Below are 21,011 nucleotides of genomic sequence, written 5' to 3'. Positions count from 1 at the left end.
AGAGATCAATTCCCAAGATTTGAAGTTTTATTACAAAGCCACAATGATAAAAATTTCATGGTACTGGCTGGGGATTTAGCTTAGCGGCATAAGCGCCTGCCTCGCAAGCACGAGGTCATGAGTTCGATCCCTGGTACCAAAAAAAATCATGGTACTAGCTTGAAAATAGATGTGGATGAATGAAACAGAATGGAAAATGCATACATAACTCTAGACACATTCAGCCATCCAATCTTTGACAATGGGGTCAAAACATATACCAGAGAAAAGAAAGACTCTTTAGAGATTTCTTTAGCAAATGATATTGGGGAAACCAACTATCCACATACAGAAGATTGAATCCAGATGTGTGTCTTTCACCATGTACTAAACTAAAATCAAAGTGGATCAAAGATCTAGGTATGGCAAAAGAAATACTTAATCTATGGGAAGGTAAAATAGGTAAAACTAAATCATAGGCATAGAAAAAGACTTTCTGAATAGAACCCAAATCAATTGCACAAGAAATAACATCAAGAATCAGCAAATAGTATTATATCAAATTAAAAACCTTCTGTTTAGTTTTATTATATTTTGTTCTGGTCTGTCTACCCATATTAGATTTGAGGGCACAGACAGCTAACCAAAAAATAATAGGTTATACCATGGTAATTATCCTTAATTTCCTATTAACTTACACTGAAACCCTGTATTACTTACATTGTCTTACTATGACTGATCTTATTTGAAGCTGGTTCATTAGACCACTGTTTAGCCTTGACTGATTTCATTCAAATATGGTATCCTTGATAGTATTAAGTCTGGGAGTGGAGACAACTACTCTGAAGATGACAAGATATAAAAGATATCCATTCTGGTTTTGATTATTAACTGCTTTCAAGTCCTACAATATCTTCAAAGTTGTGTTTTTAATAAAATAGCTATGTAATGCTATGTTCAATTATATTATCCCTGATGATGTGGACAATTCTATTGAAAATAGCAAGAGAGAGCATAGTAACTACTGTAATCACCTAATATTGCAGTCCTATATGTCTTTGTTCATTTCATGTTTTTCTAGGAATTTATTTTGTTGTCTTGTTTGGTCTGTTTTTCCCTATAATACAGAAAAGATAGATATACATGTAGAGAGTCACACATGGGAAGAATTTCTATACTATTTACAGGAACAGATTATATAATACACGATATAATGAACGGATGCTCTGAAGAAGAAAAGACACTAAGAAATCCAGTGCTAATTCTGTAGCATTATGATATGAAATCTAGCAATACTATCATTCACTGTTCAGAGTGATATTAGTCTAGTCTCTTATGTTCAACTTCAGCATACGTAAAGATAAAGACAGCTACTACAAAGAGACTGAGAAACATTATGGTAGATATTATTGATTTCCCCAAAATCAGGTCTTGAAGCCCTAAAAAGCCTTCATCATCCTGTAATAATCTGATTAGTTCTATAATGTCCAGTATATGTTCAGTGTATGTGAAGATGGGGACAACTATTTGGAATGAAACTAGAGACAGTGAAGATCTCCAGTGGACTTGCTTTGAAATCTATGTTTCTTTAAATTGTTTCTCTATAAACAGTTTTGTTCTGTTTTGCTATGTTTACTCTTACCCTCTTTAAGATAAAAAACAAGTGTGTAGGACTGATAACCATATTACTAAGTTCTTGGTGGATCATTGAGCAGAACTGTTTGCAGTGTCATTGTTTAACTATCACTTTGTATGCTTTAATTTTGTAACTTGAGCAACTATTTCTAAGATGACGGTATGTAACTTATCGACTGGTGATTTCTTACTGTTTATTTTTCTGAAATTCTGTATTGTTTCTACCCTTTTTATCTGTTTTTTTCTTTAAATTAAAAAAAAAACCCTTCTGTACAGAAAGGACATAACTAAAAGTGAAGAGATAACCTATGGAATATGAAAAAATTTTTCAGGTATCCCTAGGACAGAGGACTAATTAGAATATGTGAAGAACTCAAAATAAAATGAAAGATCCAATAAAAATGAAAATAAAGGGCCAGGAATTTAGCTCACTGGTGTAAGTCCTCACCTGGCAAGCATAAGGTCATGAGTTCGATCCCTGGTACCAAAAAAAAAAAAAAAAAAAGGAAAGAAAATGAAAATTAATAATAAAAAAAAAACTGAAGTAGACACTTGTCTTAGTTTCTTTCCTTTCGTTGTTAAGGGACAAATAGCTGACACCCAAAGTTAAAGGAAGAAAGGTTTATTTATCTAACAGTTTGTAGGTGCTTTAGTCCAAAGCAGAGTGGTGCATGGCAGAGGGCAACAGTGCATGGCAGTGGAAAACAGCAAAACAAGCAAGATGGGGAGGGGACAAGTCTCTTTCTGCTCCTTCTATTTTATCCAGACTGCTGGGATCAGGGCAGTGTCAATCCAGTCCAGCAGTCACCCACCCATAATCCCAGGGCCCTTAATCCAGCATCACACATTCTAGATTGAGCCACCTCCGAAAAGCCTGCCTCCTCCATAACTGAATGAGGCTTTGGGGGACATCTAGACATGAACCATAACAGCACTTTAAAAGAAGTACAGATGGCCAATAAATGAAAGGTGTTCAACTCTCGAATAGATATGGAAATTAAAACAACACTGAGATTATATCTTACTCTAGAAAGAATGATTATCGGGCTGGGGATTTAGCTCAGTGGCATAAGTGCCTGCCTTGCAAGCGCACGGTTGTGAGTTCAATCCCCAGTACCGATAAAGAAAAAGAAAGAATAATTATCATCACAGAATCAAATACTAACAATGCTGGCAAGGCTGTAGAGAAAAAGGAACTCTTCTACACTGTTGGTGTAAATGTAAACTAATGCAACCATGACAGAAATCAGTTTAGAGATTTCTCAAAAAACTAAAACTAGAAATATCGTTCAACTCAGCTACTCCCCTTCTGAGTATCTTCCCAAAAGAGTTACAGACATAGTAGTACATGACACATGCATGCCCATGTTCAGAGCAGCACAACTAATAAGAGTGAAATCCTGCAAGCAGCCTATCAGTATAATCACCAATAGATCAATAGATAAAGACATGTGGTATTTATGCACAATGGAGTACTATTCTGTCATAAAAAGGGTAAATTTGAGTCATTTGTAGAAAAATGTATAACTTGAGTTCATAATGTTAAGTCAAATATCACATTGTTTCTCTTGGGTGGGAAGCCCAAAGAGCAAATTAAAAAACAAATAACAGGAAACAGGGGGATGGATCTTTTGCACATGGGAAGGGCAACAAGAGATAGAGGAGGGAGGAGGGAAAAAGGGAAGAGGATGTAAAGTGAGTGAAGATGTGTTATGTGTATGTACCAACTCTCCAGAATGAATTAATCAATATATATTGCAAATGTACTAATAAAAATAAATAATAGTGATAGTTACACAATCCTATGCATATACCAAAGCAATAAATGAGTATACTAATCACTAAATTGTTCCTGCTAAAATGATGAATTTTGTGGCATACAAACTATATCTCCATTTAAGACAAGTATACAGGCCGGGGATTTAGCTCAGTGGCTCAAGTGCTAGCCTGGTAAGTGCAGTTCATGAGTTTGATCCCTGGCACAAAAGACAAAAAGAAAAGTGTACAAAAAAATGAGATACTCAAAGGAATATTATCACACAAGACTGTCATTGTCTGGCCTCCATGGCCCCTTTCTTCCTTCCAAAGACATAGAAACTAAAAAGACTTACATGTTTTTTCTCTGTTTAAAGAGATTTCGTAAAATGCCAGTTGTTCCAAATTTAGTTTGTTGTTTTAACACCAAGACTTGCTGTGTTTCTTAGGTATTTCTGCCTTACTGTGTTTCATTCACAAATATGCACACATTTGCTCATTCCCACATGTTCCTAAAAAAATTTCTCAGGCACCCACAGTGCTACAGTCTGCTATGCTGGCAGTATTTATACATTGAAAAAAATACTGCCGCTTTTTCCATTGCTGTTTTAAAAAAATTCTGTGCTAAACAAGGCAAAAATCCCACATTACTTTGTGATACTAGTTTCATCAGCTATCATACAAGACACCTGTGACTTTCTATGCCCTTATGACATAGACCAGACAGATGCCTAGAGGTCTGTGTCTTAGCTACTTTCTTGTTGCTGGGACAAAATACCCAACCCACAGATTAAAGGAAGAGAGGTTTATTTTGGCTCACAGTTTAGAAGTTCCAGCCCACATTTGGTAGGTTTAAACACGGCGTGGTGGCAGAGACTGGGTAAAGTAAAGCTGCTCACTCGTGGCGGCCAGAAAGCAGAGAGAAAGGAGGAGCTGGGGAGGGAAATGTGTGCCTCTGGGCACATCACCCCCCCCCCCCCGTACCCGCCTGTGCTGGCCAGAGCCACCTCCGAACAGCAAGCCAACTAGAAGCCCCACGATTCTGCCGTGTACCCTCGGAGTGCATGAGTCCCGCTTGACAGCTACATACAAACCTTAGCAGCCAGTCACTTAAAACACAGTGACTGTATGGTCATTGTGGCCTCACTGCACTCTGACACCCACAAACCACTCCCCTCAACTTTGAGTTTTGACAGCTCGTACACATTAGCTAACATAGGGCTCCTGGATCTGACTGAAAGGATCCTATTCCATTTACATCGTGCAAGTTTTCAAACCAAAATTTTAAAAACTTAGGAATGCCTTGATTGGGTTTGGTTTTTATTTCTATTCAATCTAAAACAAATGTATAATTTGAAGTTTTAAAAGAGAATTTATAGGAATATTCCCCTTTTTTCTTCCCTGAAAACACATTTACATGTCACTCTAAGTTCTACGTGAGACTCCTGTTTACATTGGCGGCTTGAGCACGTCATCATGCTACCGTCCATAACACAGACAGGCGAATTTGAAATGTAAACTCTTAACAGCAAAGACTGTAAGACCAGTGCTTCAGAAGGTAGAAAAAAAGGAAAGAGATTCCAGGTCAAGGACAACTGACAAGAGAAGCGAGCAATTCTTCCTGCAGTGAGTGATATTTTTGATCATTTGTTCCTTTTCCCGTTTGCCCTGGTATTCCTGTTTTCTCGGTTTTTTTTCATTTCCCTAATTTTCTTAAATCACCCCAGTTTTTGTCTAACCTTTTAAATTCATTTCCCTACGTTGTGTTGTTGGCTCTTGTTTCTCATGGTCCTAAGAGTTTTTATCCTTTCATCTTGCAGTGTTGTCCCTTACCTTTGTATCTGCAGCATAGGCCTGGTATCTGAGCTCAATGGTTTACACGGTCCAAGCACTAGCCCTGGACCCAACAAATCACAGGCCATGGCCTACATCCAACTCCCTGCCTATTTTTGTAAAGTTACACTGTAACACAAGTTACATGTTACATGTGATCTAGAGAAGCTTTCATGCTGCAAAAGGACACAGGGTCTGTAAAGCCCACATTATCTGCCCACCACAGAAAGTTTGTTGATATCACTCTGTAGCCTCATGCATGCCACCGTTGAGGCGCATTCCACTGTTTAGGCATGACTGGGCATGCATATCTAAATGGAGGAGCAGGCCCACCAAGAATATTTTCCTGAGCTCTCTGTATAAGACAGGGAATAAACATCAACTCAACCAGGTCCCATTGATGAGACTGCAGCAAGATGAAGGAACTTTTTTTGTAGGAATTTTGTCCTACTGGGGACATAGGGAGTGTAATGGGGTGCAGTATCGGTGGGCAGGCTCCCAAGTCTGTGAGGACTGCAGCTGGGCTTCAGCACAGTGAGATCACAGCTCTACTTGGACACGTGAAGGTGTCCATCCGGGCACACTGTGTTGTGTCTACTGCACTGGACCTGGCCCGCAGTGCTGAGCTACACTGGTGGCCCTTTATGGGAACCTGACATTTCTGGGATGAACTACAGTGGAAGAGCCAACAGATGCCGGGAGGGACTGAGGCGCATTTGCTCAGAGTACCATGCATCCCTGCTGTCTCTGCCATCTCCTGACCCTGGAGGCTCAAGAGTAAGGAAATGCCATAGACTGCTGCACTGTGACCCCAAATTGTTCTGTCTTTCTCAAAACCAAAGCTCCTAGTCTTGGCCAAATACATTGTTTCAGCCAGTGAGACCATGGGAGGTTTTGAGAAGTGCAGTGTGCTAGGCACGCCCCCTCTCTGTGCTCCTAGAAATCTTGTCACCATGTCCATGTGCAAGAGCACGGAAACTAGCACCCAGGGAAGCTGCCTCTCCACTCTGCTGATCACAGCCACCATCAGCTGTGCCGCTGTGGCCATAGCTACCACAGACCACACACCTGAGCCTGCCAGGCCACTGCTCTGTGGGGGGTGGGGAGAAGCCACTGTGTATGCCCAGCACCGCCAGCCTGTCCTCAGAATGAGGACCAAATAAATTGATTTTTAAACCATCCAACAGTAAAAGTAATAACTGAGAGAGCAAACAGACACAAGCTAACTCCTCACTGCCAGGGTGACTCCAATCACAGGTCCTCAAGTTTTCGGGAATAGTGCTTGTGTCTGCCATACTTCCCTTCTTCAGACTCCAGGGGTAGAGAACTGAGTTCATCTTCAGCCCGCCTCACCACCAAACCTTCTATCCCTGGATTCTGGGTCCCCTAACACAAGTCTGGGAGCAAATGCCCGATTTATCTCTAATCCTCCACGTCCAAACAATGTTCACGTGGTCGGTTGTTACCACCCTTTCCTGGATCCTGTTCTGACACTTGGCTTCAACCTCTAAGGCCCTCACCAATCTCTTGCCTCATTTTGTATATTATTTCCTAATTGTTCTGGTTTGAATGGCTCTTCTTCAAAATCAAGTGTTATCACCACAATCCCAGTATTTGGGAGGCTGAGGCAGGAGAACTACCCCAAAGTTGAGGCCACATACTGAATTTGGGCTACATACTGAGATCCTACCTCATTAAAATTTTTTAAAATATCAGGTGTTGCCAATGTGATGATATCAGGAGGTAGGGCTTTTAAGAGGTTATTAGACCTAGAAGACTCCTCTCTCATCAGTGGGATGAGGTGCCCCGTAAAAGGATCTGACATGGCGAGCTTATCCACTTTTTTCCCCCTTGGTTCTGGGGGTTGAACCCGGGGCCTTTCCACTGAGCTACAACCCTAGCCCTTTTCATTTTAAGACAGGCATCTGCTAAGATGCTACTACCCAGACATGGCTCCAACTTAGTATCTTCATGTTTGTGCCTCCTGGAATGTGGGGATTACAGGTGTTTACCATCGTGCCCGGGTGAGTCTGTCCACTTTCTGTCTTTCTGTCTACAGCCATGTGAGGATCCTGTACTCAAGGTGCTATATTGAAAGTGGAGAGCAGCCCTCACTCCAGTTCTGTGAGAAATGGCTGGCTTCACTTTCTTCATAGATAACCCAATCCTGGCAGTGCATACTGTTATAGAAACACATGTGCTGAAGCATTATATTTTTCTGAGACAGGAGTCTTGCTCTGTTGCCCAGGATGGCATACTCATGCTCAGCTTTCTTAGTAGCTGGGATGCCAGGCACGTCTCACCAGGCCTGGCAGGCACTAAGGCTCTGTGCCACTTCAATCCATCCTGCAGCTAGACTGATGTTCCCAAGATGCAGCCCTAACCCTGTCTCTCACCTGCTTTGACTTGTCAGTGTTTCCCCAAAACAGGGGCTGCTGTCCCATCAACCACCTTAACAGAGAAACGAAGCTGCACATCTTAATGCTCACAAACGTGTCATCAAGTCTACTGCTTTTGAGTCATCTAGGGAGCGTTTAAAGACAGATTTGTGCCATTCCCAGGGACTTGAGTCACAAATCTGGGAGGAAACAGGTGTGTCTGAAATTTTAGAATGCATTTCAGGTAATTCTGAGAAGTGCAACAAGCAGTTAGGATTTAGATTTTAAAAACCATGTCCAAATAAGGTTGTTTTTTAAATTTTTGATGAGTCATTTTAATAGAGGCCAGTTCATGTCTCTTGATTCACAAATTATTTTTGAGTTGCTAGCCCTTAAGGGACTAAAATAAAGAATCCAAAATCTTTTAGCAGTGATTTTTCTCATTCCCTTTGTACTAGTTATTGGGTACAAACCCTGGCTAACACTTTCAAAGTGCTTTCACAATCTCCCTTCAGTAACCTAGAGAGGTGGATTTTTAGATATGGCTGGCGTTGCCGTGTTTGCGTCTGGTTTGGCTTATCAGAGCCTTCTGCCACTGCAAACGCAGCTGTCCAGAGCGGTTCCCGCACACACGTTAAGCACTCGCCGGCCGGGCTGGTGCTGAGGCTGAGGCTGAGGCGGGCTGGCCCGGTTTGCGCTCACTCGCACAGCGCTGGCGCTCCAGGTGGAAGAGCCTTCTCCTCAGAGGGTCTTCTGCATCGGCGCCCCGGCCCTGCGCCCCCACACGGAAGATGTAACCAAGACCCGGTCCCAGCCTCATGAGAACTAGCGGCCTAGGCCTGCCCTTGCCCCCACGCGAGTTCAGGGAAGACCCCACGGGTGGCTCCTTCCCGCGTGGAGTCTGTTCCCGAGGACCGCTGCTGCGCGGGCACCTTCTAGGTCCCTCCACACTTCTTGAGAGCTTTTCAGTGATTCTGACAGCGAAACAAGCCGTTTCGATCGTGTTTGTTTCACAGTCTGCCCCAGCAGGTTCTCCAGAAACGGTTAACGAGAAAACCTCACACACACGCAAGCACACACACGGAGAACGGTTTCACAGGAGCACATCAAAGAACGTCAGAGTTGGGCGAGACTTTGGGGTGCCGTGCATGACCTTGTATAAAAGATCAGGCAACTGACTCGGGGAGGTCGCCCCAGAGCCCGTGCGCCCACGCCCACGCCCACGCGCAGCCCCAGGTCCCTCCGCGCTGGCTCGGGAGGCCGCGCAGGCACAAACAGGTGTGCGCCCCGCGGCCGCGCCCGCGAAGTTCCCGGCCTCGTAAGTGCGTCCCTGCGGCCGGGCGCGCGCGGTGGGGGCGGGACGCGGGCGCCCTCCCCGCCCCTCCCCCTCCTCCCCGCCCCGGGCTGCGCGGCGGCGGCGGCGGCCCCGGCCAGGCTTTGTGTCTGCGGCGGCGGCGGCCTCGGTCCCGGCGGATCGCGGCGCCGGCCGCTGGGGAGGAGGCGGAGGAGGAGGAAGGAGGCGGAGCGGAGGCGGCGGCCCGGAGTGGCCGCGCGCTCGCACCGCCACCCGCCCGCGTGGGGGGCGCCCCAGGCCGCCGGGCCCGGCCGCGTCCCTGCACCGCGCCTGCCCCGGGCCGCCCGGGTGCCCAGGCCGCGTCCCTGCCCGGGCCGCCCGGAGCTGGCCGGGTCGCGCCACCCGCGTCCGAGCGCCGTCCCCGCGGCCTGGGAGCCATGCTCTGCGGGCGGTAATGTCCGCGGAACAGGAGAAGGAGCCCACCGCGCTGAAGAGAGCCCGAGGTGACGGGGCGCGGGGCCGGGGGCGCGGGAGGCCGGGACCGCATCGCGGGGCGCGGGGAGGCCGGGACCGCATCGCGGGGCGCGAGGAGGCCTGGCCCTACCTCACCCGCGCCGCCCAATCGCCCTCCGGGCTGGGCCTCTCGCTGGCCTCCTCGACCTCGGACCCGGACGTCTTGGGCCGAGCGGCCGCACCCGAAAGTCGGCCTGGCCGGGCGAGCTGCGGAGCCCGGAGATCCGTGGGCCCCGCACCAGGCGGCTGCACGGAGTTTAATCTTCTTGGGCCGTGGAGGAGAGACTGCAGGACCAGAGGGCATTTTCCTTGCTGCTTTATGAATAAGGGTCACATCATCTAACACCGGTTCCTGCGCGGCTGGTTTTTCTTCCTCCCTGCAGACTAGTTAGGAATTTTACTGCTGTCTTAACGAGGAAAATCAGGGAGAATGATGTCCTAGACAAAAGACGCCGCATGCGATTTCCTGAGCACCGGGTGCCATCTGGGAATCTGAGAGACCCAGCGGCTCTGTTTCCAGCGCCTGGAGGTTAGGGCTCACAGTCCCATAGCTGAAGTGTACGCTGTGTCCACCAAGGGAAGATTTAACAGACCCTTTAGTGTGTGCTGGACACAGGTGAATAGAGAGCACCCAGAGGAGCCTCCGAGTCTCCTAGGGTGACACAGATAAACAAAAGGCACAGGGCTCTTGTGGCTGTGGTGCTGTGGATGTGCCCTGAAAGCATGGGCCTGACTGTGAAGGCTTGTAGAGACCTGAAGGAAGTGGGCGCAGCAGTATCGCCCACTGGGCATGCTCTCTGGGTATAAGCAGAAACAAGGAGCCGCACGTGCAAAGGCCCTGTGTCTGAAATGTGAGCTGCATCAAACAGGAGCAGGGCCAGCAGGGAAAGAGGAAGACCTCTGAGGGGATGGTGGTCATGCTGAGCTCTCTGTGCCCACTGCCTCTATCTGGGAAAGGGACTGGGCCCTTTTTGCAGGAGCAATTGATCTGACATCTGAGTGAGGCTGCTCTGGCTGTTTGGAGAAAACAGACTGTGGAAGAAGGGTGGACGCAGGAGGACAATGGAGTAATCCTTCTGTCCAAAGCAGTGTAAAGTGCTTCAGACATCAAAAGTGGTAGAGTCGGTTTCCGTTTAAATGATGTGGAAACCAAGGACTACAGTCTTATTCTGTTTTTCTTTTTTTTTTTTTTTTTTGAGACAAGGTCTCACTGTGTAGTCCAGGTCAGCCTCACACTTGTGAAGACCCTCCAGCCTCAACCTCCAGAGCGCTGGGGTTACAGGTATCACAGTGGCTGACTTTATTCCTGCTTTTGTGCAGTGGGACTACTGATTAAACATAGACAGCAACACCTTGGTTCACAAACAGAAGTGTTCAGCAAAAGTTTGCTTCTTTTCACAAGCTCCACATCAGGTAACAAGCACAACCATGGCATCTTCCCTGCACTGACACGGGTGCTGGTCCTCCCCAGTCTGAGACACAGTCATGACTTCCCCTGGTTGAGACTGCAGTCACAGACAAATCTGTGCACACCTGCCGTGAAGCTTGTGTACTTTTTAGCATAAACGGTACTGTGCAGTATTACTCAATCCAACCTGGCTCTGAAGAAAAGTGCAGAGCAGCAAACAAGCCCAGTCTGGGTACTAGCGCCATGCACGGCGCTAGTAAGAGACCTCAGCCTTTCTCCCCATGAGTCAGCACCATTTGTGGACTAAGGGGAGAGAGAAGAATGGTCGCACCAGCAAGCAAGCCCAGTCTGGGAACCAGTGCCCGTGCGGGCCACTGCCAAATGGAACAACCAGACCCCAACCCCCCATAAACAAGAAGTACCAACACTTCCACGACCAGCATCCCACTACACCCTGTAAGCTACCAGCTGATCCAGAGAAACACAGGCTGTGTTGATAGCTATGGGGGTGAAATTGCAATGGGATGCCTCTGGTGCTTTGGTGTTTCACTAACATTGCAGGTCTAGGGCCTGCAATGGTCTGATCATGGGTTCAGAGGATAGAGCTAGGCAATGTGGCATCTAGGGGGATTTCCTTCTGAGGGTTGTAGCCATTGCTGGATTCTCTATGATCTTGTTTTGAGGTCCTATATTGTTTCCATTGTTTTGATTCTGTTCTGTGCTGTTTGATGTTTAATGTGTCCAAAAGTTATTGGCAGCTATTTTGAAGACATCAGAAGAAAAGTGCAGAGCAAGATAGTGGTAAGAAGAAAGTGCAGAGCGGTAATGCAGGAGACAGGAACATTCAGAGCAAGAATAGTGAAAAGGTTTTGAAGAAAGTAAATATTGAACTGAAGAAGGAAATTGTAGAAAAATGTGGTGTGGTATTCACATGACTGATCTGGCCTTGACAAGAAGGCCAAGTCCTCGACTGTTGTGAAGAATGTCAGAGAAGCTAATGTGGCAAAAGCAGTAATGTTAACTGGACACAAGTGCCAGAAGAGGTGGTAAAACTTTCATTAGTGTAATTAAATGAGAAACACCTGGCAGGTGATAGCAGCCATGAAGCTATGATTGATGAAAAAGCCAGGCAATTACACAGTGATTTACTGCAAGAAAACCCCTCTATAAGAGCACCAGGTGATAGACTTAAAACCAGTACAAAGTGTTCGATGAATTCCACAGGAGAAGTGGCATCCACAGTGTGGGAAGATGTGATGAGGCTTCCAGTCTGACAAGGCTGCTGCAGAAGCCTTCGGGAAACAGTTCACAGACTTCCTGAAGGCAGAAGGATGTGCTGCTCATCAAGTGTTCAGCTGCAGTGAAACAGTGCAGCTGTTTAGTGGTTTAAAAAACAATAATTGCCATAATCACACGGGGAAAAAGCACTGCTGGGGCAGCAGCCCAGAAAGGATAGAGTGACCCCTTTGCTGTGTGCGAACACAAGCACCAACGTGAAGATGCAGCCACTACAGTGCACCACTCCCAGACCCCGAGCATGCAAGGAACTGGATGAGAACAAGGCTGCACGAGGTGTTCTGATAGCCCACTGTCTGAAAGGCGCCTTCTTCTGCTGGACAGTGTCCTGGCACACCCTCCAGCCTTGGTGGATGATACAGACGCTGAGTATGATTTTGTAAAGGTCAGGTTTCTCCCCTGCCACACCTCTTCTGCAGCCCAAGGACCAGCAACTGATCTGCAACTTGAAGAAGCTGTACACAAAAGTGTCTCTTCACTGAAGAGACCTGAAAAGAGGCTTGACTCTGAAAAAGAGCTAGAAGAAACATCTCATTGTCCTCCACCGCATCAGCCTCATTGACATAGCCTGGGAAGATGTCACACACTGCACTTAAACTCAGCCGGGAGGAAACTGGCCAGAATAGGTCACTGAATGAGACTTTGAAGGGGCTGAAGCACAGGGAGTGAAGGAGGGTGTGTCCATGCGTGAGAGCACAGGTCTGGACATCAATGGTGAAGACATAGAGGGGCATGTTGAAGACCATAAGAAGGAGCTGACCACAGCAGAACCTGCTGAACTCCAGCTCGCCTAGGGACAGAAAGACAGGGTAGAGTTCAGCAGAGATGTAAAATGCACTGTGGAAAAATGGAAGGAGTACTAGGGTTTCTTTGCGAACCGACACCCAACATGACTGTAAGGAATGGTGTTGCATCTAATGAATGATAATGTGCTCTCTCATTTCTGGAGGGTTACACGGCACAGGAAGAAGCAAACAACATACACAGATTTTTCATCAAAATGGACCCAGCAGCCAAGAGACAGAGAGGAAACCCCTGAAGGAGATCTCCCCAGTGTCCTTCCTGTCTTCTACGACAGAAGTTGCCTCAAGCAAGATTGGTGCTCTTTTTTCATATTGTACTGTGCTTTGTTTCATAGTTTAGTGGTTTAAAAAAATGCATATGGTGTAGAATGGATTACCCTTTTTACATTGAACCTTATGGGAAAACATGATTCAATTCATGATCAGTTTGATTTCCAGCCAGAACTGTGGAACAAATTAAGTTCATGTACTGAACCAAAGTGCCACTGTACAGAACTACCAATATAATGTTCCATACTACCAATATAATATCCAAAGACATCCACATGACTAAGTAGACGTTTTGTTTTCTGGTTTTTTTTTTTTTTTTGGTAGAAGTTTATTAGCCAGTTAGGGAAAAGCATAATTTAGGACAAAGTATAGCTTTGAAGGTCTATCAGCAAAACCTTTCATTTGGTGAAATGTTTTAGCCCTATTTGTTGTGTGATTATGAATTGCCAAAGCCTGAGACACAAGTTCTCGAGATTGTTGCTGTCTAATTATTATATATTACTTAGGGTTTGAAGGAAAAGATAGAGCTAGATTTATAGCTTCTAACTCAATTATCAGTCTTAGTCAAACATAGTTCTAGAAATGGATGCATGTTTTACTTTAGGTCAAGAGCACATGGGACTGGAGATTTCGCTCAGAGGCGTAAGTGCCTGCCTTGCAAGCATGCGGTCATGAGTTCGATCCCTCATATTGATTAAAAAAAAAAAAAAGCACGAACGCTCACTTCATTCCAGCCCTTACTTTTAGTAAGTGACTTAGCTGTTGGGAGTTGGCTCAGGTACCAGCTCAAGAATATTCTGAGTTAAGGAGCAGGGGAGAAAGGGCACTTTCTCAAATAGGAAGTCAGTGTTTTAGTGAGGCATGCTTGTAATCCCAGCTACTCAAGGGAGTGAGGCAGGAAGACCACAAATTCAAGCCCAATTTGAACAATCTAATGAGACCCTGGAGGGGTAGCTCAGTGGTGGAGCCTTTTTGCCTAGTATGCACAAGGCTCTGGATTGAGTCCCCAGGGCTGCCAGAAAGCAAACTAAAAGGAATACAATCACCAGTAAATCTGTTTCACAGAAAAGTTTTTATCGTGTCATTTTATAACAATACATTAATCTAAAAGACACTTGGGTTATATATAATCCACAGGGGGTACCAGAGTATCTTTGTGAGCTGTTCCAAAGGATGGTTCTATTGGAGTTTACTGCCGTGGAGCTTTTTGTATAACTTACGTCATCAGACGCAGGCAAGAAGATGTTGTATTTAGTTTTGGCAGTGCTGGGGATTGAAACCAGGGCCATGTGCATTCTACACAAACACTGCTCCTGAGCTGTGAGCTTACCTCAGCTTTTGAAAATTTTAAAATATACATGTTATATATATATATATATATAATTTTGAGATATGCATATGCAAATTTCAATACAAATGAATTATTAAGGTAATATTATTGGTGGAGCTCAAATCTGACAGAATGGTGACAGTGTTTTTTTTTTTTTATTTAAGGAGAAAAGAAAAGAAAAAAACAGTGAAGGGGTACAAGTTATACAGATTTACAGAAGAAAAAAATGCGCAGTAGGAAATCACTAGTTAATGGATTACATATTGCCATCTTAGAAATAATTGTTCAAGTCACAAAATTAAAGCTTGTAGAGTGGACATTCCAACAATGATACTGCAAACAGTTCTGTTCAATGATCCAATAAAACTCTGTGATATCATTTTCTATCTTATACATTTAAATATACATGCAGTTATATAGTTTAGAGCACTTTCTTTTCCTCTCTTTTGTACAGTGACTATTACACATTTTGGGTTTCATTGCTCCCACGGTTCTTATTGCTTTTTTGGAAGAGAGTAAAACCAAATGAGACATAACAGAACAGAATCGGTCAAGTCAAAAGGGTGGATATAATAGATAATATAAAAACATAATACAAGGTGATCAACAATGGTTACCATAATGCCTCCCGCTATTTCTAATAGAATTGCCTATATCAATAGTTGTAATACAATTGAACAAAACCGTAAAGAATAAAACCTACAAAACCAAAACATTGGAGATATTGTAGGTCTTCAAAAGTAGATAAAAGTCAACGAGAATGGGCGTTATAATGAATCTCATTATCTTCTCAGCTGATGCCTAAACTTTCGAACCTGATACTATCCAGCAAAACAGAATAGAGGAACCTCAGTCAAAAACAAGATGGTGAGAGTAATACAGGGCTTCAAATCGAGATAATAGAAAGTCAAAGTGGGTTACTATATTATATCCTGCTATATTTTCCCTTTAATTAAATGGATAAAAATAAAAAAGTAAATAATGGAGTGGAGATTGAGAAAAAAGAGGGCATAACAGCGAAACAGGGCAGATCAAACGTAACCATTTAAGCAGAATAGTGTTTCACCACCAGATAATCCTGACCCAAAAATAGTTACCATATTGACTCCCTCCCTGAAGTCCTTGAGTACAACTTCATATACTGTAGCATTAAGCATATCAAAACAATGTAAAACCATTTAAGAGAATGACAGCATTATAGAGTATTTAGAATCCACTAACAGAAAATGAACAATGGTCTCTGTATAATCTCCTTGTCTTTAAAAGGTTTTTGCTTATACTATCGTACATAACAAAATCCAATAAGATACAACCTGTTTAGACCATTGGAGACAGAAGAACAAAAGCTAGATGAGACTTCAAAACAAGATGGTACTAAATCAGCATTACCTATTAAGATGTCATTTTCTCCAAAAAAAGCTGTTCCTATCATCCAATCTTCTCTGTCTCATTTCTGTTGAGCTCTTTTTCTGTCAGTAGCTGTCAGTTTGTCTTCTTCATTTTGTTCTCTGCTCCATTCGTTGTGGCCTCCCCGCCACTATTTCTGGGTTCTTTGTATTTTTCTTTTTTTAGAATATCCTGCAATACTTTCTGTAGGGTTGAATTGGTGGTTGCAAATTCCCCCGGTTCCTCTTTATCCTGGAAGCACCTCGTTTTTCCATCAATTTCCAGGGACAGTTGTGCAGGATATCTCAATCTTGGCTGGAGATTATTATCTTTCAAAGCTTGAATTATTTCTCCCCATGCTCTTCGTGATTTGATGGTTTGTGAAGAGAAATCTGCTGTAATTCTCATGGGTATTACCTTGTAAGTGATCTGTTTCTTATCTCTTACAGCTTTTAATATTCTGTTCTTGTATTGAATTTCTAGAATTTTTATTATTATATGCCTGGGTGTTTCTCTGTTAGGGTTGTAGGTAGCTGGGGTCCTGTATGCCTCATACATCTGAGTATCTTTACCTTTTGCTAAATTGGGAAAATTCTCCTGGATTATTTCTGTGAGTAGCTTTTGTAGTTCACTTGTTTGTGTCCCTACTTCTTCTTTTATGTTCTTAATCCTTAAGTTATGGCTCCTCTTATCATCTTCTTGTCTTTGTATTATTGCTGTTTGTTTCTTTGTTATTTTTAAGAAGTTTTTCATTTCATTCTCCCATGTTTCAAGTCTGCCCTCCAGTTCAGATAGTCTATCCTTAGTTTCTTTCAAGCTGTTATGCCAGTCTTGGATAGACTTCTTAATTTCTTGATAGTCCCTTTGAACCTGCTTCACATACTCAATGCTTTCTCTGTTTTCTCCATCAAGCAATTCTCCCCTCTTTTTCTGTTCTTCCATTCCACCATCTGCTTTTTCCTGGGTGGTGCTTAGCATTTCTCTAACTATTCTGCATACTTCTAGCTTCAGGTCATTGATAACTTCATTCCTGAATTGGTCTATGAGGCTCTCTATATGGCGCTGAATGTATATTGGTGCGGTGTCCACTATTGCCTGATTCTCAGGATTGGGGGCCGAGGAGCCTTTTTTGTTGCTTCCCTTCCCCATATTTTCTGTTCCTTATAAAATGCAATCTTACAAAGGAGGCCTGGCTTCCCTGCCTGTCAGCCACAGCCTGATCAAATTGCGCTGGCTAGTTGTTCCCGCCCACCGCTGCGCCCCAGGGAGTTGCGGAGGAGGCAGCCTACGCGGGAGTCGGTCGCTCCTCCGGGCCACCGTCAGGCTCTGGGATCTGGATTAGGCCAGCCTAGGGAGTCCGCCAGCAGCGTCACCCAGGCCAGGCACTTTTCACCAATCCCGTCCGAGAGGGGAATGTGTGGCTGGAGTTGCCACCACACCCTGCTCTTACAGGACTGTCTGAGCCCAGAAAAACCTCCGCTGGAGTCAAACAAACTGGAGTGGTAGGGGGTAGTTTCTCTCTCACCTCGCCACCAGTCAGTTTTCGTGTACGCCTCCTTGTCCGTCCTGTTTCCGACTCCGTTTGCAGACTCCCGTTCCCAGAGCTCGGCACGTCTCTCCTTGCCGAGCCGCTGTGGAGGCAGCCAGCCGCCGGGCGGTGGGAAACCCAAATCGCGGTTTCCAATGGCGCGGGGTCGAGCCTCCACACCGAGACTTTTCTGTTCCTATTTTAGCGCCAGGACTGTATTCTAAGTTGGATTCTCTCAGCCCAGTTCGTTCCTGAGTCAGCAGAGCATATCTCTACTGGTTCGTGTCTCCTTAGTCCGCATCATTCCTGGCCTCTGAGCCGAGCGTTTCAGAGAGCCTTCAGTAGTTGCTGTTGTCTGTCTGCCATGTTCTCCCCCCTCCCGGTGACAGTGTTAATGAGACTAAAAGCATCATAGTCACCTGTGATACTAGAATGTAGATTCTTGGATCCACAGGATCAGGATTTTTAGAAAATTTCTCTGGATCCTAACCAAATTGCCAGGTTTCTGAAAATGGCTGCAGAAAGACTTAGGTTGCAGAAGTAAGTGTGCCAAAAGCAGCTATCTGAAGAGTTTGCACCTCTTCTGATAGGTAACCTGAAATTCAGAGTTACTTAGTGACATAGTCTCTTACCCATGTTTTCTGCTAATTCTTATGACCCTAAGCCCTAAGACAGAGCCAGGAGAACAGCTACTGTAGCTTAATTATGTTTTTGTCTGCCTTGGCCATAATAAATGTCAAAGGAATGAATACATGAGTTAATTTATCATGCTACATTTAGGTTTCCATGGCCTCTTCTCCTCCTTTACTTGCTCATTCCCTTAGACTGTCACCTGTCAATCTTACTTTAACAAACACTCATACCCCCCTTGTATTCCTGGGGTTCTTGGGTGTTGGTCCAATCACAGTGTTCATTTGTGTATTCAACATGTATTTATTGCCTGCCATGGTGGTGCACGCCTGTAATCTTAGGACTTGGGAGACTGAAACAGGAGGATCGCTGTGCCTTGGAGGCTAGCCTCAACTAAATAGCAAGACCCTGTCTCAAACAAAACAAAATAAAACACCATGTATTAAGTGGCCACAATGCCAGCTAGCAAAAGTATACATGGCAGTATGCTTAAAGTGTTGTCTCACTTCCTTCCTAGGAGAAGTGGGCGTCTTTTAGTTAAGTGATGTGTAGGCAGCTGTGGGAAATAAAAGGTGAGAAAAGGACCCAAGAGGTCCCTGGTGATTCTGGGAGCCTGTTATGGTTGACACATTGTGTCATCTTGAGAAGTTTAGAAGTTTAACTGACTGACTCAGCAGGGAGCAGGGTTCTTACTTTGTAAATATTCTCATCCTGTGCAAAGAAGGGCAAGGAGACCTGCCCTAACCTGGGGGAGGTGGCCAGTGTACAACATAAGGTAGAAGAGGCTTGTTTTCTCCCCTTTTGCTCTAGCTGCTGCCTTAAAGTGTTGCCCCAGTGCCATATGCCACCCTGTCTTGGAGCCAGCTAATTATGAACTGAAACCTCCACAACAGTGAGCTAAATAAAGCTTTCCTTCCTTCATTTTGGGTGTTAGGTATTTTATCCCAGCAATAAGAAAAAGTAACCAAAGCAGACGCAGCTTTGGGAGGAATTTTGAAAGTATTGAGGATGAACATAGTAAAGAATTAGGTGGTGAGGGCTGGGAATGTGTTTAATACCCTCAAAACTAATGAGAGGAAGTCCAAGGAAGGTTTTTGTTTTTGTTTTTCAAACCTACCCATGTAAGGTTAGGTGGATTATCAGGAAAGTGTTTGGTCTTAAGCACACTGAATCAGTGTCCCTAGAGATATTCCAATGTACCCATGAGCTTTGGAACTCACCAGTAAATAGGTGAGTACTAATTAATGTCTTGGGAGTAGATGAGCCCATTCAAGAGAGAAAAATGACAAAAGCAAAGGATTGAAATTATGAGCTTTAGAGACACAAACATTGGGAAACAGGAGGGCAAAGAAGACCCTAAAATATAGATAAGGAATGAAGGAGCTCTCAGATGGGGAGGAGAAAAATCCTCAGAAAATGCAGTCACAGATATGTAGAAGGAAGAGTGGATTTCTGAAATCTTGGTTACTGTATGCTGTCAACACAGTGCTATAGAACCACTGTTCATCCTGTTATTCTCTTTGTAAAGTTCTTCAGTGGTTCCTCATTGCTTGGAGGATAAAAATCCAGCTTTCTTTTTTATTCGGCCCAGGTCTACCATTTAGTTCCTCATTCTCCACTTCTAGGAGACATAGAGCTGTCCTCTCTCCTGTGCTCCAGTGCTGGAACAGTCATTTCCTTTTGAAACATTGTCATCATTTGCCTTTAATTCTCCTTCTGCACATTCTGTTCCTTCTGCAAGGCATGACTACATTCTCTCTCCTATGATAAGATACTGGATCTCAAAGGTGTAATTCAAGCGAAACTTCCTGGCAGAGTATGTTTCTGGACTCCTGGAGACTGGGTGGGGATTCCTTACGTTTCCTCAGTGTCCTCTGTCATCTCTGTCATGGCAGTCATCATATTAAAGAGCTTCACAAGAAAGAGAGGAGAAAAAAGAAGGTAGGGAAGGATGAAGGAAAGAGACAGGCAGTTAAAAAGGAAACAGAGAGAGGGGTCCATTTTGATTTTTATTTATTTGTGTGTGTATGTGGTACTGAGGATCAAACTCACAACCTTGTGCTTACCAGGCAGGCGCTTACACCACTGAGCTAAATCCCCGGCCCAAGAAAGAAGAAAGAAGGAAGAAAGAAAAGAAAGGAAAAGAAGAAAAAAACAGGAAGGACTGTTTCCTATGAGATCCTTACAGGGGTGAATTATTACTCTATTTTTTCTACACTTTCAGAAGTGCAACAAATGTTTCTGAAATCTAATGTGATGAGCGGTAACAAAGAGGATTGCTCTTCCTGGGGTGGAGAGAAGTTACCTTTGGAACAGTGATGAACTCACTCTTCTAACCTACCTGCTCAAGGCAGCCCCATCCGTGAAGAACACAGCAAAGGGGTCTTTCCCCTTTTAAAGCAGAAACCTCTCTGGTTTCACAGTTTAGTTGGAAAAGACAAATGAATCTGTTTATCAAACATGTGTAAATGTCCACAGCTTTGTTCACCAGGATTTCTCAAGTTTTGTGTCTAAAAGCTAGCAGACGATAATAAAAGAAGCTTTTCTTTGATAAGAGATGCTCACCATCAAAGGTGTTAGTGTACAGTCAGCCATCCACCTGCCCTCCTGAGCATTACCTTTGTGAACAACCATAAGCCCCAGGAAATTTAGTAACACAAAGATTTTTACTCTGGAGAAAAGACTTAGCACAGGAGCTGTAAGCATTTGAAATCTGAGACCCCCCCCCCAATGCTGAGCTCTTTCTAAATGAAATGTGGTAGGTAGTACAGCACCAAACTGCCCTAGGATCAGAGCATCAGATAATGCACATCACCTTGCACTTTAAAGTGATGGTGCTTTCATTCCAGTCACAGGCCACTGTACCACACGCTTGCTGAAATCTGTATAATGCTGTGTTCACATGTTAATTCATAGTGCACATTCCATAGTAGTGACCATTAGAAGTGTGTGAGATGAAGAGAAAGTTATTAG

The 21,011-nt window shown here is 44.3% G+C and overlaps 2 protein-coding genes and 1 long non-coding RNA gene across 5 annotated transcripts in view; 2 read left to right on the top strand and 1 right to left on the bottom strand.

Annotated features, from left to right (window-relative positions):
* Positions 1 to 21,011, bottom strand: part of LOC134476125 (uncharacterized) — a 38,313-nt gene that overhangs the window by 12,468 nt on the left and 4,834 nt on the right. The window lies entirely within an intron of this gene.
* The window catches only part of Pygo1 (pygopus family PHD finger 1), a 29,734-nt gene continuing 17,955 nt past the window's right edge, over positions 9,233 to 21,011 (top strand). Inside the window, exon 1 of the mRNA XM_003471793.4 lies at positions 9,233 to 9,377. Coding sequence (XP_003471841.3) covers positions 9,329 to 9,377 — 49 coding nt within the window. The 5' untranslated portion in view covers positions 9,233 to 9,328. The remainder of the gene's footprint in view (positions 9,378 to 21,011) is intronic.
* The window catches only part of Dnaaf4 (dynein axonemal assembly factor 4), a 74,387-nt gene continuing 62,633 nt past the window's right edge, over positions 9,258 to 21,011 (top strand). Inside the window, exon 1 of one of the 3 annotated variants that reach the window (XM_063249182.1) lies at positions 9,258 to 9,377. The gene's annotated coding sequence lies outside the window, so the exon portion shown is untranslated. Of the gene's footprint in view, positions 9,378 to 16,774; positions 20,229 to 21,011 lie in introns of those variants that run through there. The other 2 variants (XM_063249173.1, XM_063249177.1) reach the window with 2 other exon arrangements.

The sequence above is a fragment of the Cavia porcellus genome, unplaced genomic scaffold (genome assembly GCF_034190915.1).
Source record: "Cavia porcellus strain 051 isolate PalLab524CR breed Dunkin Hartley unplaced genomic scaffold, mCavPor4.1 scaffold_1, whole genome shotgun sequence".
In the NCBI taxonomy this organism is placed as follows: Eukaryota; Metazoa; Chordata; class Mammalia; order Rodentia; family Caviidae; genus Cavia; species Cavia porcellus.
Note: the sequence above shows the minus strand (reverse complement) of the source record. Positions and strands in the feature narration are given on the sequence as shown.